General features: G+C 42.5%; 2 protein-coding genes across 4 annotated transcripts in view; one reads left to right on the top strand and one right to left on the bottom strand.

Moving 5' to 3' along the window:
* The window catches only part of LOC135902893 (26S proteasome non-ATPase regulatory subunit 4-like), a 35,338-nt gene extending 24,336 nt beyond the window's left edge, over nt 1–11,002 (bottom strand). For 2 of the 3 annotated variants that reach the window (XM_065433200.1, XM_065433201.1), the window contains exons 1-6: nt 10,844–11,002; nt 10,522–10,662; nt 10,328–10,439; nt 7,619–7,705; nt 7,474–7,542; nt 6,759–6,820 (exon numbers count right to left, since the gene is read on the bottom strand). In XM_065433200.1, coding sequence (XP_065289272.1) covers nt 6,759–6,820; nt 7,474–7,542; nt 7,619–7,705; nt 10,328–10,439; nt 10,522–10,662; nt 10,844–10,869 — 497 coding nt within the window. In that variant the 5' untranslated portion in view covers nt 10,870–11,002. Of the gene's footprint in view, nt 1–6,758; nt 6,821–7,473; nt 7,543–7,618; nt 7,706–9,773; nt 9,920–10,327; nt 10,440–10,521; nt 10,663–10,843 lie in introns of those variants that run through there. The other variant, XM_065433202.1, reaches the window with a different exon arrangement.
* Nucleotides 11,003–11,192: 190 nt separating this feature from the next.
* LOC135902894 (uncharacterized) lies at nt 11,193–12,143 on the top strand. Its single transcript, XM_065433203.2, has one exon. The coding sequence runs from the start codon at nt 11,520–11,522 to the stop codon at nt 12,120–12,122; it is 603 nt and encodes a 200-aa protein (XP_065289275.1). The 5' UTR covers nt 11,193–11,519; the 3' UTR covers nt 12,123–12,143.
* Nucleotides 12,144–15,175: the final 3,032 nt, after the last annotated feature.

Genomic DNA, 15,175 nt, shown 5'->3' with positions numbered 1-15,175 from the left:
CAGGCTGAGAAGTTGGTGAAAACCTACAAAAATGATTTGGAGCCAGCATGTTCCGCTGAAATTGTTCAGTTTGCGAACTTTCTGCACAACTCTGTGTGCCAGGACACGAGTCCCCTGGGAATAATGAAGTTGCTGCATGAAAGAAAGCTTATTTATGTGTTTTTGAACCTTTCTATTGCTTTGCGAATGTACTTAAGAATACCCGTGGCAAACTGTGAGACCGAACGATCGTTTTCCAAACTGACGCTGACAAAAAATCGCCTTCGTTCGAGCCCCCTTGATGACAAGGTGAACTCGCTTGCTATCACGTCCATTGAAAGTGACCTCCTCCGCAATCTATCCTTCGAACAGACTATATCCGATTTTGCCAAAGCGAAGGTGCGAAAGATGCCATTTTAAAAGAGGACTGTTTGCACTATACATGAATAGTTCCAATAAGTTCGTTGTGTCACCTCCCAGCGTCCACGTTGCCAATGAAACGTTGAGCAGTGTAATTCAAGATATGCAAATCTTCGTTGTTCATCTCTTGTTTGTTCTTGTGATATTTAGTGTGCTTACAGAGAACTGTATTTTTGTTGTTTTTGATAGTGCCACGTTTATTTGGTGTCATCCTTGCTTGTCTTACCTTTAACAAAAATAGTTTCAAATAATTTTTTGTAATTACAGTTGGTAATTTTCATCTGTATTCTAGTGCATTTTTATGGTGTTTGTATTGCCTTAAGTAATGTATATATCTATTGCATATTTATAGAGTAACCTATATAACGATTACTGCAGTCTGATGCTTGAATTTTAATAAAGAATGTTTTGGATACAACCATGCATCTCCTCACGGGATTAAACTTAGTGATGCAAACAAAGCCTAGCTTCAGAAGGATCGACATCTGAGCTGCGTTGTCCTTTCTACGTTCTTGTTCGTCTTGAGTGCACTAAACTTTTCCTTAAAGCCTAGCTTTTGCTGAAAACAGAATGCAGATTAATCATAAAGTGAACACATGTGTTGGTGTTTACAACAGCACGCATTTCAAGCAAGTTTTGTTGTTTTCCTTATAATAATAATAACAATAATAACAATCCTGTTGACTGCACTTCGTCCTTTTTAATTTGGTGGAATTAAAATGAAACATGGCATATTTCCAGGAGCGTAGCAGGCGACAGGGGGGGGGGGTCAGTATAGGGAAAGGGGGCCTGCATGCGCATTAGCCCAGGGCCCCCATTTTTCTTAATCCGGCCCTGGTGCCGTCGACGGTGACTACTGACCGTAGGAGACAGCTTGAGTTTGACTTTTTCACATTTCTAACATCTCTTCTGTGCTGTGTGCGCACTCACACAAGCTGCTTAACACCTGGCATCCAACGGCTTTGTTGAGAGGCTGCACCAGCATTTGAAAGCAGTGCTTGCTGCTCAGCCTCATGCAGATGATTGGGTTTCGCACCTGCCAATTGTGCTGCTTGGCCAGAGCTCTTCTCAGTAGCCGAGATGGTTTATGGCTGCACCCTACACTTGCTGGGTGATGTTGTTGTTGTGTATTCCATGTTGCCTGTTGTTGATCCAGCTTCTTTTGTCCAGTGCCAGTGGACTTTCATGCAAATGTTGTGTCCTTTGCCAACTTCTGTTCACACAAGTCCATGCAACATTTTCCTGCCCTCAAGTCTGCAAACGTCCTCTTATGTTTTCTTCTGTATAGATGCGCCCCGTCATCCTCTTAAACCTTGCTATGACAGCCACTTCCCAGTCATCAAGCATTCAGAACACCAATTTACTATACTGCACAATAGGCGTGAGGACACAGTTGCTCTCGAAAGGATCAAACTTGACCCTATTGTCAGCGTGCCCACCTGTGGTGCCTCTTCCTTCTTCTGGCGCATCCCTGATCAACCACCTGAGCTAGGGGGCTATTCTGTAAGTGTCCACCTAGTGGGCATGTCCATTTCATCTGCTGCTGAAGTGCTGATTGGCTGGGGGTGCCCATCTACTACTGATGTGTATCCAAGCCCAGCCAATCAGAACTCCAGCAGCAAACGAAATGGAGAAGTCCACTTGGTGGACACTTGCAGAATACCCCCCATGGTGCAAAGATAGGCAAGAAAGAGAAGCAAGAGGAATGGATGGCGGGTGGATCTGCAGTTGGATGTCTCGCAAATGCTGAAATAAAGTCACCAAATTTTACAGTGAAGCTGTTAGCCTCTGGTTGATTGGCACTTTTTGTGTCCATGTCCGTGGGCAAAAATATGGGCCAATTCCGGAGGTGGTGCAATACTGAGCTGACCCACAATGGAGGTGAAACAAGCTTCAAGCACTCAGCAATGTGAAGCAAGAGGTGCATACATTCTTTGGAATCGCACATACAACATACAGAACAGCATTTGTTTCAATAATGAACAAGCACAAAACAAGCACCTGAATCGCGTAATTGATGATAAGGCACTCCTGATAACAATACAAAGAACATAGCACTCACCGCACACACTTTTGGTAAAGATTACTGTTCAGCTTGCGACGTGGGGAGTGAAGTCGCTAGCCTTTCGTATCTGAAGGAACCAGCCTAGCAACTGATTTCATTGTTGTTGCAGCACTGCTATTGGTAGGCAATGCATAGTTGGGACTCCCGAGGAGGAGCACGAATATGAGGAGCAACAAAGGAAAAAAGAAACAGCAATATGACCAGCAGTGGTGTGCTGTCAAAATCACCATTACTCTAAAGCAATGAAGCATTGCATACCCCCCTCAGCAATTGTAGCGGTGGTTTGCAAGAGCTTCGCTGGACATCTGCTTTCACAGGGCCAACATGGCGAGTCAATTCTTTAACGCTGCTTAGTAAGCCCACAGTTACTGTTAATCAATCAACTCCTCAAATGTTATATTCAGAGCAAAAGTGTGCATGAGAAATTGTAGACTATCCTGAAAAATTCCTGATCAACTTTCTCTTGCTCAATAAGTGCCACATAAAAGTTTATATAGCATGTGCCATGTAACTAGTCTCATGGTGCTTTTTTATATTTCACTGGCTTTCTGTCAGGCTTGGAAAAAACATTTATGTAGCATTTATTGAGCAACAGAAAGCTGGACTACGAATTTTTCAGGGTGGTCTACAATTTTCTCATTAACACTTTTGCTCTGAATATTTAATGAAGTAGATTATATAGTAAATAATCATATAATTAGACAAAATATAAAAAATAATCTGAATTGCTCAAAAGCGACAGCAAACAACATTACCTAGGTTCTTTCTGTACAGCTATGTGGCACCGGTATATTTTAAAATTTTGGCATAAGTTACGTTGGATGCATGGTATATTAAGCACTGGTCTAGGGTGGCTCACTCCACTAGAAACAGTTGTTTAAGGACACCAAAGTGGTGTTTATGCAACAAGAAGCAAAAACTTTGTTTACAGCCGGCAGGGCTCAAGAGGAAGCATTGCCTTGGGAGCAGACAAACCGTACCGCTCAGCATCCACTGAACCAATTTTGATGTTTCTTGCATTTAAACAAAAAACCTACCAGCAGTTGGGAGCACATTTTCCCCTTAGGCCACCAATTTTTTTACAAAAGTTATTCGTAAACAGGAAAAGGAATATGAAGGATCAGGTTTCCAATTTTATAACTTGGCAATAAAATGTAATATCACAGTTTAATTAAGTTAAAGCGCAAACGAAAACGGGACGACAAGAAACACATACAAGCACCTACCAGGACGGAAGGATGCAAAGAAACACGTAAACTTATTAGACTATGGAATACCAACTAGCCCAAACTGCTATCCTTCTAAGTTATATTTCTAGTTCATCAGGCTCCTCACCATATGTTTCTTTCCATCCTTCCGTCCTGGTAAGCGCTCATCTGTGTTTCTTGTCGTCCCATCTTCGTTTGCACTTTAAACTTTAATATAAGACTATGGAATACCAACTAGCCCAAACTGCCACCCTTTCAAGTTATATTTCTAGTTCATCAGGCTCCTCACCATGTGTTTCTTTGCATCCTTCCGTCCTGGTAAGCGATTGTCTGTGTTTCTTGTCGTCGCATCTTCATTCGCACTTTAAACTTAGACTATGGAATATCATCTAGCTCAAACTGCTGCCCTTCTAAATAATATCGCAGTTCTGTAAACTGCATCTACTGGGACATCACTAAATTGGCAGTATACACTGCTCTCGATTATGTTGATAATTAGTGAATATGAATTTTGCAAAGCTCAGGTAAACAATATAAAGATTTCATGTCAGCTGTAAACTAATACACTTTATTTGTTTGTTTGGATGATCAAACACACAGAGTTTACAGAATTGCAATATATGTTTCTTGGTGCAGGGTCAAGGACTTGTAAACCTTTTGTTTTAATTTCCTTGCTTAAGCACTTTTTAAGTACTCTTTGTAAAAAAAATAAAATTAAAGCTTCTAGGTCAAAATTTTTCTTCCAACCGTTGGTCAAACTGAGCTTTCCCTCATAAAAGTAAAAATTTCCTTTGTGTAATGAGACTACTCCTGCGTTTCATATGTCTGAACAGGGAAATCAGAGTTGGCCTAAAGTTAAGGCTTCCTTATAAGAGAGTCCACCACCATAATGACTTTTTTAAGCTTGGCAATCTGACATGTCCCACGTACATAGTGTAGCGTGTTGGTGCATTTCGGGTGTTGAGAACATTGCGACAGGTGAAAATGGAATATGCACTACGATGTGTTATGACAAAATACTTTTGCATGAGCAGCCATGCTCAAAGCTGTGGAAGGCCTTGAATAGAAAGACTGAATGGGACCCGAAAGGAAAGCTGGAAGAAACTGCATGTGGCATGCACTTAATGTGTGTCTTGTATGAAAATAAACTGGTTTCATATCTATCTCACTTAGTGTCTCTTATCAGTGGCCTATATCTTCATGGTGATTAATTATGGAGAAAGAGGTTCCAAGTCTCACTGCTGCTGCATGGGGCCGTATTCTGAAACGATTCACTTCGGCGATACTAATTGCCTCGCCAATAATTTGCCATGAGGCGTGCACTGATTGGCTGGTTTAGCAAAATCGGATGACATAGCTCATCCGATTTTGCGAACACAACCAATCTGCATGCGCCTGATGGCGAACTATCGCCGAAGTGGATCGTTTCAGAATACGGCCCCGGTTTCAACTCGTGGTACTATTATATTTAAGTGGATTGTACGGCAAGTTATTGACCATCAATTTGCTTTCCCAAATAACTTCCATCTTGTAATATGATTTATAATGACAAATTGCAGAAACTTAGGCACAATGGCCACTGTTGCTGAACTGCTTGTGGTGCTTTTATTGTGCCACTTCGTAATTTATAATGTGGCGGCGCTTGTCGCCTACTCACAATAAGGACGTTACAGTCAATCTCGAATATATCAAACCTGGACTTACCAACGCTTTTAAAATCCCCGTGAAAATCCCATGCAAAAGTATAGCACATATACTACGCATACATCGAACTCCCGTTCACCGCCTAATCGATATTCGTACACTGCGGCCCCGCAAGTGCACTTCTCCTACTGAACGTGACCGCGATGACTTCTCGCGTCATCAGAAATATTCATGCCGACGAAACGTTGTGGCGGATGCTGTCAGACAAGGCATTCAATCTGAATGGCACTACATATGCCATGATTTTCCTTCGAAGGAAAAATGGGCAACGTTCGTGTGTCAAAATATGGATGGCTCATGCAGCAAGGGTTTTATTTCCTCTGAACATACTAATGGCGGAAAAAACTAACTCTCCTGCAGTGAAGCATACTACCTGTGGCCTATCGTTATCACAAAGTGGATCACCACGCTGCTTCAAGAACGCAAAGGGTCTCCCGGTCCGATACGCGCGTCTCCAAAAGAAAACATGGATGGCACGCAATCTTCACCGAGTGGCGGATATATCCGCATTGCCGGGTTTGTCATGTCGTTTCCGCCATTTAAGGGTTCCCCAAGCAGGCCAAAATGCGTCGGACCCCAACCGCCACTTGGACAGATTAATATTACAGTTTGGATTGAACAGAACCACGTGCCGCACGCCACATCCGGCCTTCGTGGAAATACCATCATGGCAGCGGCGCGCAAGACTTATCGCTGTGTAATTCGCGGCCCACAGTCCGTGCAGAACGCGCGTTTCATTCATGATTGCAGGGAAAGATGAGTGGGAATTGACTTGGGCCGTATTCTGAAATGATCCACTTCGGCGATACTATCGCCTGGACGATAGTTCGCCGTCAGGTGCGCGCTGATTGGCTGGTTGAGCGAAATCGGATGACGTAGCTCATCCGATTTTGCTAAAACAACCAATAAATGCGCACCTGACGGCAAAGTATCGTATCACCGAAGTAGATCGTCTAAGAATCCGGCGCTGCGATCTCAACACGGGGCCACGCGGGCTCTAAGGTTAGCGCGTTGCGATCAAGCAGCGTGAGTGACTTGACATTCGTATAGATAATAATGATACTAAAAATTCAAAAAATTATTAATAATAAATAGTAGTTTTCTTGCATTCGACGCGGATTTGGAAAAAAAAAACGTCTGCATTTCCCGCTTTTCACGATCTCTAGCGACGGTCCGAGAGTTCTAGGTAAGCTACATGATCCTACTGCATTACTGTTAACCTCAAACATTACAATGAGACAGATAACCAGTTTAAGTGCGCATGCTAAAGCATGTATGCTGATATATTTACCTTAATGTTTTAGCATAAGCTGTGCTTGAAACAAGAGCAGAGGAATTGCTTTGTCCCACAAAGTCTGAGTTTTTCATGGCAATGAACATACCTGCCAGTACCATCTCCATTGAGGATGCTGATGAAATTTGACAGTTTTCCCATGTTTGCAGCCTGAATGGAATGAAAGAGAATTTTACTGCAATGCTGATCACGGGCCGTATAACGTAAAACTATTCCAATCTCCTGACGTCAAATTTGCGTAAGCGCCGACGCAAGCATTGGGCGGTCACTCGCAGGGTTTTCTGAACAAACCAATCAAATGCTTCTGTCGTTCATAGGAGGTCACTTTTGTTTGCTTGAAAAACGAATAACATTACCTGCACTGAGCGGCTTGTCTTATCTAATTGGCTCACAAGAGGCGAGGAGCATGCTCAAGTGGAAAGGGATTCGATGGGGCCAAGCCATTGTACTGAATATTGATAACTGGATGAAGAGGGTGGTGCCACCGTCAGCGATTGGTCCGCTTTCTCTTACTTAGCTTGCGGTGGCTCGTCGACAATCGCAGCGGCACGCAACGGAACCTTAAGAATGATGCTAAAACGGATCCTCAGCAAAGAAGAGTTGGCAGAACGACGTCGTAAACGTGCTGAAAGTTCTCTAAAATGTTACATGGCCACGCAAAAAGTTTTATTACACACAAATAAACCCATGCTCTCCGGCAGGGGCGAGTAGCCAGTGGCGGAGCGATCGGTGGAATAGTTTGGAATAGTTTTACGTTATAGCGCCCCACATTACTTCACAGTAGTGTGAACTGCATAACTCACATATTCCCCAAAGTTCACAATGTCAACATTGACTTTCTCTCTCTTCAAGCGTCTGGCAAGCAAACCAAGCTGAAGAAAAAAGAAAAGAGAATTATGTTTGTCAGGCAGGCTTCGGCCTTAGATATAAATTATCATGTATACAAACCTCTCCTGTGGTGGTGACAACGGGGCTGCCTACAAAAATTACCATACGCATTTTGTGGCTCTTGTTTTCACGATGCTTGAGCATAAGCTGCAAATAAATAGCAGGTTCAGACACGTCTTACAAAGCACTCTGAAGATAAATGCTGTATGTTCTTGTGACACAGCGCTTATTTAGTATTTTATGTTAACACATGTACAGGGTGCCCCACGTAACTTGTGCTGAAACTTAAAAAAATATGCGAGTGCCACGTTGCTCGACAGAACCAAGGTAATGTTGTTTGCCACTGCTTGGAGCAAGTCCGACTATTTTTTTTTTGCCTAACTACATAATTAGTCAACATTAATTAATTCACAAATATTATAATCCGAGCAAAATTGTCAGTCAGAAAATTGTAGGCCATCATGAAAAATTCCTGATCAATCTTTCTGTTGCTCAATATGTGTGACATAAAAGCTTTTTCCAAGTGTTAAAAGAAGCCTGCAAAACACTTATTGTGTGCTTTTGAGGGCTCCTTTCACGCTTAGAAAAAACTTTTATGTAGTACTTATAGAGCAACAGAAAGATGGATCAGGAATTTTTCATGAGGGTCTACAATAGACTGATTGACATTTTTGTTCTGATTATAATATTTTAGAAGTTAATTAATTATAACTAATTATGTCATTAGGCAAAAAGAGAAATTGTCCGACTTGCTCCAAGCGACAGCAAACAACATTGCCTGGGTCCTGTCCAGCAACATGGAACACCCTGTATACTCATAATAGAAACCTGTCCACCTTGTTCAATGCAGCTTGAACTTAATATTCCATGTAACACTGGAGCTGCACTTTCCATCTTCATCAAAGAAAGCACTTTTATCTTTGACAGAGAAGTATTAATAGTTGACACCAATCAGTGGTACTCCATATGCAAAAATGCACACCACATATCTGATTGCTCTGTTACAAGACAAAATGCATCATTTAATGCCAAATTCCAAGAGCTGATTCGAAGTGGCCAACTGACTCTACAGGTAAGTACCTCTTTCGACCAACACTTCCAGATTCACAATTCCTACAAAATTAGCCTCACAGCCACTGCAACAAGGCAAGAGTACAAGCGCTATAGACTGACAAAGTTACTCGAAATGAGGGAGTTGTGGTTCATGCTACTGATTTCTGCCAGTCTTGCCCCGAAAATGTCGCCGAGGAAGCACTCTGAAATGCACTGCATCTCAACCACTTGCTTTTCCACCCCCATTTCGCCAGAGAAAATGTTGTTATACATTTGTTCACTCCATGCATTCTCAAACCAGGGACAAAATTAAGCCTCAGGAGAAGGACATCTCCAAGGCAAGACTGGCATGGATAGCACCACTGATCATAGAAGCACATATTTGAAACAAGCAGAACATCACCTTTCATTAATGTACCAACAACTGGCTTTTAATTGACAAGTGCTTGTCACATGCTAAAACAGTTTGGCATTAGCAGCAAGTTCCTCAGGCTGAACAGCTATGCACAGATGAAGCCTGAAAATAGTGTTGCCATTACGTCTTCTGCAATACTATGCGGCTGGTATTCTGCAACTGCTTGTTGTTAATGGTGCCGAAAGGGGCAATTCACAATGAATCACTGTTAAGTGAAATCATAATGCCAAACTTTAGTTCATCCCATCTTTCAATTAATAAAAAAAATTTATTGTTAAGGATTGATGGACGTTCCAAAAGAACTGCATTACAATATGTGCATGGTGAGCTGTGTTATTTAAATAACATTGCTCACTATGCACATGTGTAACAATTAAAAATTAAATTATGCGGTTTTACTTGCCGAAACCATTATCTGATTATGAGGCACGCCGTAGCGGGGTACTCCGGAAATTTGGTCCACTTGGGGTTCTTTGACATGCATATAAATCTAAGTACACGGGTGTTTTCTCATTTCGCCCCCATCGAAATGCGGACACCGTGACATGTATTACAATTGACTTCCACCGGGGATAACCAAACCGCCGTGACAAAGGGGATTTTGTTACCAAAAAAGCAAAACTCGCGAGCTGTTTATTCGTGTGGTTTGCCGATGGTCACCTCGGCCTACCAGCGCGATATAACGCTTCAGGCACCTCGAGTGCCTTCGCACATAAGAGTTTCATACAATTATTGTAGGAAACGTACTCTATGCCCTCGCCGATAACAATCGGTCAGTCGAACGCTTGCTGATGCGTCACTTAAATGACGTGTCTCCATTCTATACTCCGTTCCGTACATAGCGGTCAGCGCTGTGAAGTCACGCAAGAAGTTCGGTCAAAAAAAGTTATCACTCCGCGCGTTCCCTCCATGCTTCGCTGTGCGCCAACAGCGTTCGCTGAGGCTCCTCGCTAGAGCACTCTATCCTCGCGACGGGTTGCAAATAAAATTCTCGAAAAGAACAACAAAAATAAAAATGATCTAAAACAACACATTAGCAGCCGCACACCATAGTGCGTTTGTTTGTAAGGATTAAAACTTGTTGTTGCGCGCAATTGCGGTCAAGAAACATTGAACTATATCCAAGTGCGAACGAAGCCACTGCAAGGAGTCGCTCTAGCCTCCACAGCGTTGACTGCTGTTTAAGGAACGCAGTACTTGTCTAAGGAACGCAACACATGCTTGTCTAACTCGGTGTACTAGCTAGATCGAGTAATGACAATTCAACGGCACCGTGATGCAATATAGAAAAAAAAACGTACGTGAGCGACGCGGAGAGTGGCCACGAAATTTACGTCTCCTTTCAGCTGGATTTGTGTAAGCCGGTACAGAACGCGTCCGACATCAGTGGTGAGGGACGCCAAAACTTCAGGACTGTGCAGACGAAAAAAAAAAAGTAATATGAACAAATCAAGGACAGGCAATACTATTCGGAAATATGGGCACGCACACTCACCTTGACATTGTCATCAGGGCAATGTTATTTTCTGGGTGGGATCGCATCTTTGAGTGGCAGACGACTTTAACTGCATCTTGCTGTGCGTGCAAGCGCGACGGTAGAAAGTCACCATTCCTCATATATTCGCTGTTGTCCACACTGCAAAATAATAAAAGAAGGTTCACTACATTTACGTGAACATAAAGAAAAATACGCTTAATATTGCGGCACGAAATAATTGATCACCCGAGAAAATCAAATCAGTTTCGGAGTTTCCTATAATCAGAAATTTGATGATTCTCACGTCACATTAGAGAAGATAACCTCTCCGAATACTCACCAAACAACTGTACTTTCGAGAACCATTTTACTAGCAATTGATATTTCAACCTGGCGTTACGAATGGCTAACTGGCACCTTCGCTACGAAAGAGACGCAGCTTGCGCGTTCGAAATTGGAACCATTTCGCACGCGGACGAAGTGTTGACTGGGGCGCCAATAGGCAGAGCGGTAGTCGTGGGCACCAAAATATCGTCTGCACTCTACTACGGTAACTTTGCATATCGGTTGTGGTTCCAATCTCTGCATAGCGAAAAAAAAGAAAGAGAGATACGATTGGTTTGTTTGAATTTGATAATTTACCACATTCTTATAATAATAGTGTTTTGGACAGACAATCTAAAAGAAGAAAGAAAGAAATAGTGGTATTTCAGCGGCAGCCGTGGCCGCTGCGGTGTCGATGGCATATGGTCAAGGCATGGTCGTAGTCGCTGCAAACTTCATAGTGCCAGATGTTCTGTGATAGTGCTTTGAACATCGCTGCATATGGCATAAGCAATCTAACCACTGCTTTTTTTCGATGTGTACAACCTACTGATATTTCGGTGGCAGAGTGCGCCATAGTGGAAGTACGTGTACTAGAAGCCTGCAATGGAAGTTATCTCACAGCTGCAGTGATACCGCGTGAGAAACGCCCCTTTCGCTAACCGTACATGCACGAACGTTCGACTTAGAACATGGTTCTGGCGTTTTTTATTGCGTCAGTAGCGGAGAAAACGTCGGGAATTATTTACTCGACATTCTACGGTTGGAACGAGAGGCCACAATTCGGCGACGCGCAGTGTGCGACTATCAGTGGCGACACCAACGATTTAGGCTCGGCTCGAGGGCCCAGCGAAATGAACGAGGAGCAAAAGACTAGATCCGATCTCCTGAAACGCCTTCATCAGAGCGCGGTAGAAGACATGAAAAACACACCGCCCGAAGTTTCGAGCTCATCCAGCGACGTCACGATGCACTTGACGGAACGCAAAGGACAGTTTTTCTTCAGCGACGTTGATGTAGGTGACAGCATTGTAGTGTGGCACTCGTTCGGCGATTGCTGTTTTGTGGCTATATGCGACGAAACCGAAAACGTCGGTCTTGCTGAATACTGCTTAAAGTTGATCATTCAAAGTGTGTCAGCGCACATAATATTTTTGACACCAGCGGAACTAAATGCTAAAATTGGACTCCTGCGCGCCATCGTGGAGCTTTACATGCCGAGTGGAAGACTGTTGTTTATGAATCAGGGTGTTGTGAAGCAGTACGAACAAATGTTACACAAACTAGTGTCTTGAATAAATGTTTCGCAAACAGCAGTACTTCAACCTTGCAGTTCGATTACCTTTGTTGTGGATGCATATCTTTCAGCTCTACTTGTTGTCTATATCTTTTTGCTGTTAAAAAAGAAGGAGAAAATGGAGGCCGGTACGTAACAGCGTTAAGTGACTTTATAGTGAATGCCCCCTTTGGCAATTTGCTAAGCATACTGCTTACCAGTGCACATTTAAGCTGTCACACCAGCGGCACATACATAGAATCTCTTCAAAACATACGGGCCACAACATACATATTCCACTGTGACATTTAAGCTGTTTAGCAGAAACATTGCACACATGATGCTCAAGCACATCAAATGTACCTGCAGGGAATGCAATTGTGAAGAAGAGATAGGCGGAATGTATATGTACGCGTTGTTGCATACCTGCCTACTCCTGAGCTTTTCATAAAATTTGCAAATTCGGGCTCGTTCTACGAGTTTATGAGTGTTCTGTCAAGTTTTACTAAAAAATAAATTCTGCTCAAGAAAAAGTGTTGCTCTTTGGTCTTCGATCATACCCTCGGAAGTCTTCTGGTAGTGAAAGCTACGACACCAGAGAGGTATCTGCTAGGCGCAAGCTTATTCGCACAAGTTCCTGAAGCAGGCGAGACCAGCGACAACAAAGTTGCTGAAAAGGCTACCGCAGTCTAAAAACAGTGTGCTGCTCTTAGTTTTGCGCTATTCCAACTTTGCTTGCTGCTGCTTGAATGATGTGTTTAATAGTAAATCATAGGTAGTTAAGTGGGTATATATCCTAAACAAAAGGTGCCAGCTCAGGGAAATCTTTGAAAAAAGTGCATGCTGTTCCTGCCCGCCCCCATATTGGTGTTGTACGGGCAAAATTTTACAAATACTAAGTTTCACTATAAAATAAATTGTGGGGTTTTACGTGCCAAAATCACTTTCTAACTATGATGCACGCCGTAGTGGAGGACTCCGGAAATTTCGACCACCTGGGGTTCTTTAACATGCACCTAAATCTAAGTACACGGGTGTTTTCGCATTTTGCCCCCATCGAAATGTGGCCGCCGTGGCCGGGATTTGATCCCGCGACCTCGTGCTCAGCAGCCCAACACCATAGCCACTGAGCAACCACGGCGGGTCACTAAGTTTCACTGGTTAGGTATGCTGATGCATGCCTAAATTTGAGTTTATAAATCTCCCAAGACCAGCACATTCTTTTTTTGTTTTGCCAGAATTCTAACCTCAGACACATCTTGCATATGTAGCAAATGCATTCTCTTATAATTTGCAGCACGCATCTTGTCCTGTATAGGACTTTCCACATCACTGTGATCCCTTCCAGTGGCACGTCACTTATAAGAGAAGCATATACAATTGATATCTCTGCAAGTCACTACAAATAGTTCATGTCACCAGAATCCGTGTTACACTAAAACCTCGTTAATATGCAGTTGGCGGGGAACATGGATCAGGTATGCACTAAGTGACGTACTAATTAACTGACAATGGCAGATGAGTGGCTATGGACTTACCGGCCAAAAAAACATGTTAATTCTCACTCAAACACACATGCAGACAAGTTTTATTTGTGAGCAAGCAGCAAAACTGTGATTTTCACTTGCTTCCATGGACGATGGCATCCTCAATCTCAGCAAGGCCGCGAGCCAGTTTCTCCATCAGGCCCCACTTCTCTGCGAATGCCCTCATGACGGTGAACATACTAGATACGTTGGATATTGAAGGGCCATCATCCATGTCATCATCCATGACGACGCTGTGGAAGCGCTAGAATTGATAGGAGCAAGAAACATGTCATGGCTACTATGTTTTGGCATCGCTATCAGTGGCGACTGCAGTCCTGAATAGGCCCGTGTGCCGCAATTTTGCCTATGCATGGCCTGCAGGCATGACATTTAATCAATTCCACGCTTGTACGCACCGAAACATTAAGTGAATACTATGCACTAACTGTTTGGCATGCGTTAAGCAACTATGGCTTAAGCAGTCAGCCAATACATTAGGTTCAATGGCAACAGGGCAGGGGATTCATCGCGACTACATTTAAACCGGAGTTACTTATTAAGCAGGTGTGTATTAACAAGGTTTTATTACAAAAGTTCAGGGGTGTGCAAATAGTAACTTTTGAGACTGATTGAATATGAATCAAATAGTTCCAAAAGCAAATCGTATTGAATATCTTTCAAACAGTTTTTAAATAAAGAGAAGCTTTTTTCACCATTACTATAAAACAATGTTGATATTCCGGTACTCTCTAAATGAGCTAGTTCCTGTCAGCACACTGCCCATTATGAAGTATGTTGTATATAAAGAAAACTTGAATCAAGCATTATAAACAAATAAGCAGGATTCTTCAGAGCCTGTGTGATCATGTAATTGTAGAATAAAGGTTTGAAAGGCAGGCTTTAGCATCTGCATATACCTTTGAGAATAGAATATCTTTATTTTCCAACAACAGTTGGGGGTCCTCCATGCGAGAAGCTATACAAGATAGCTTGAGTCTGCCTGAGGGCCCTTTAATGTGCGCAACAGCTTTTTGTTATGTAAGATGTAAATAAAGTTGCTAACGTTCACACAATTTACAAATACATGGTCCCAGAAAAAGTACTAGTTACATCAAATTTATAAAATATGAAACACAAATTGCAGAGTAGTGTGCACAATCTTCATATAATGCAAGAATAACAAAGAAACAATACACACACACACACACATCCTAAATAAAAGAACAAGATGTTTTCTTTTCATGACTGTATAGGAGATATAATTATGGCCATGCGTGTTCATAATATGAAATATAAAATACAGATTGCTGAGTAGTGCTCACAATGTTCCCATTACTGTGAGAATAAATAAACAATACGTAGACATGTTCTAAATAAAACAACAAGGTGTTTTTTTTTTCTCCCTGAACACACAGAAAAAATTATGGCTAATGCATGTTCACAAAATGCTGCACATTTGTCCCCTGGTAAAGGCAGTGATGTCACTATTTTCATCTTCGAACTTATTTAAAAGTGAAGGCATTTGGGGGGTACGTCAGTGCTG

The sequence above is a fragment of the Dermacentor albipictus genome, chromosome 1 (genome assembly GCF_038994185.2).
Source record: "Dermacentor albipictus isolate Rhodes 1998 colony chromosome 1, USDA_Dalb.pri_finalv2, whole genome shotgun sequence".
NCBI lineage: Eukaryota > Metazoa > Arthropoda > Arachnida > Ixodida > Ixodidae > Dermacentor > Dermacentor albipictus.
The sequence above is the reverse complement of the archived record's forward strand: the minus strand, read 5'-3'. Positions and strand labels throughout refer to the sequence as shown.

Excerpts from the sequence above, each read along its gene's own strand:
- LOC135902894 (XM_065433203.2), top strand. The coding sequence starts at position 11,520 with ATGGTTCTGGCGTTTTTTATTGCGTCAGTAGCGGAGAAAACGTCGGGA.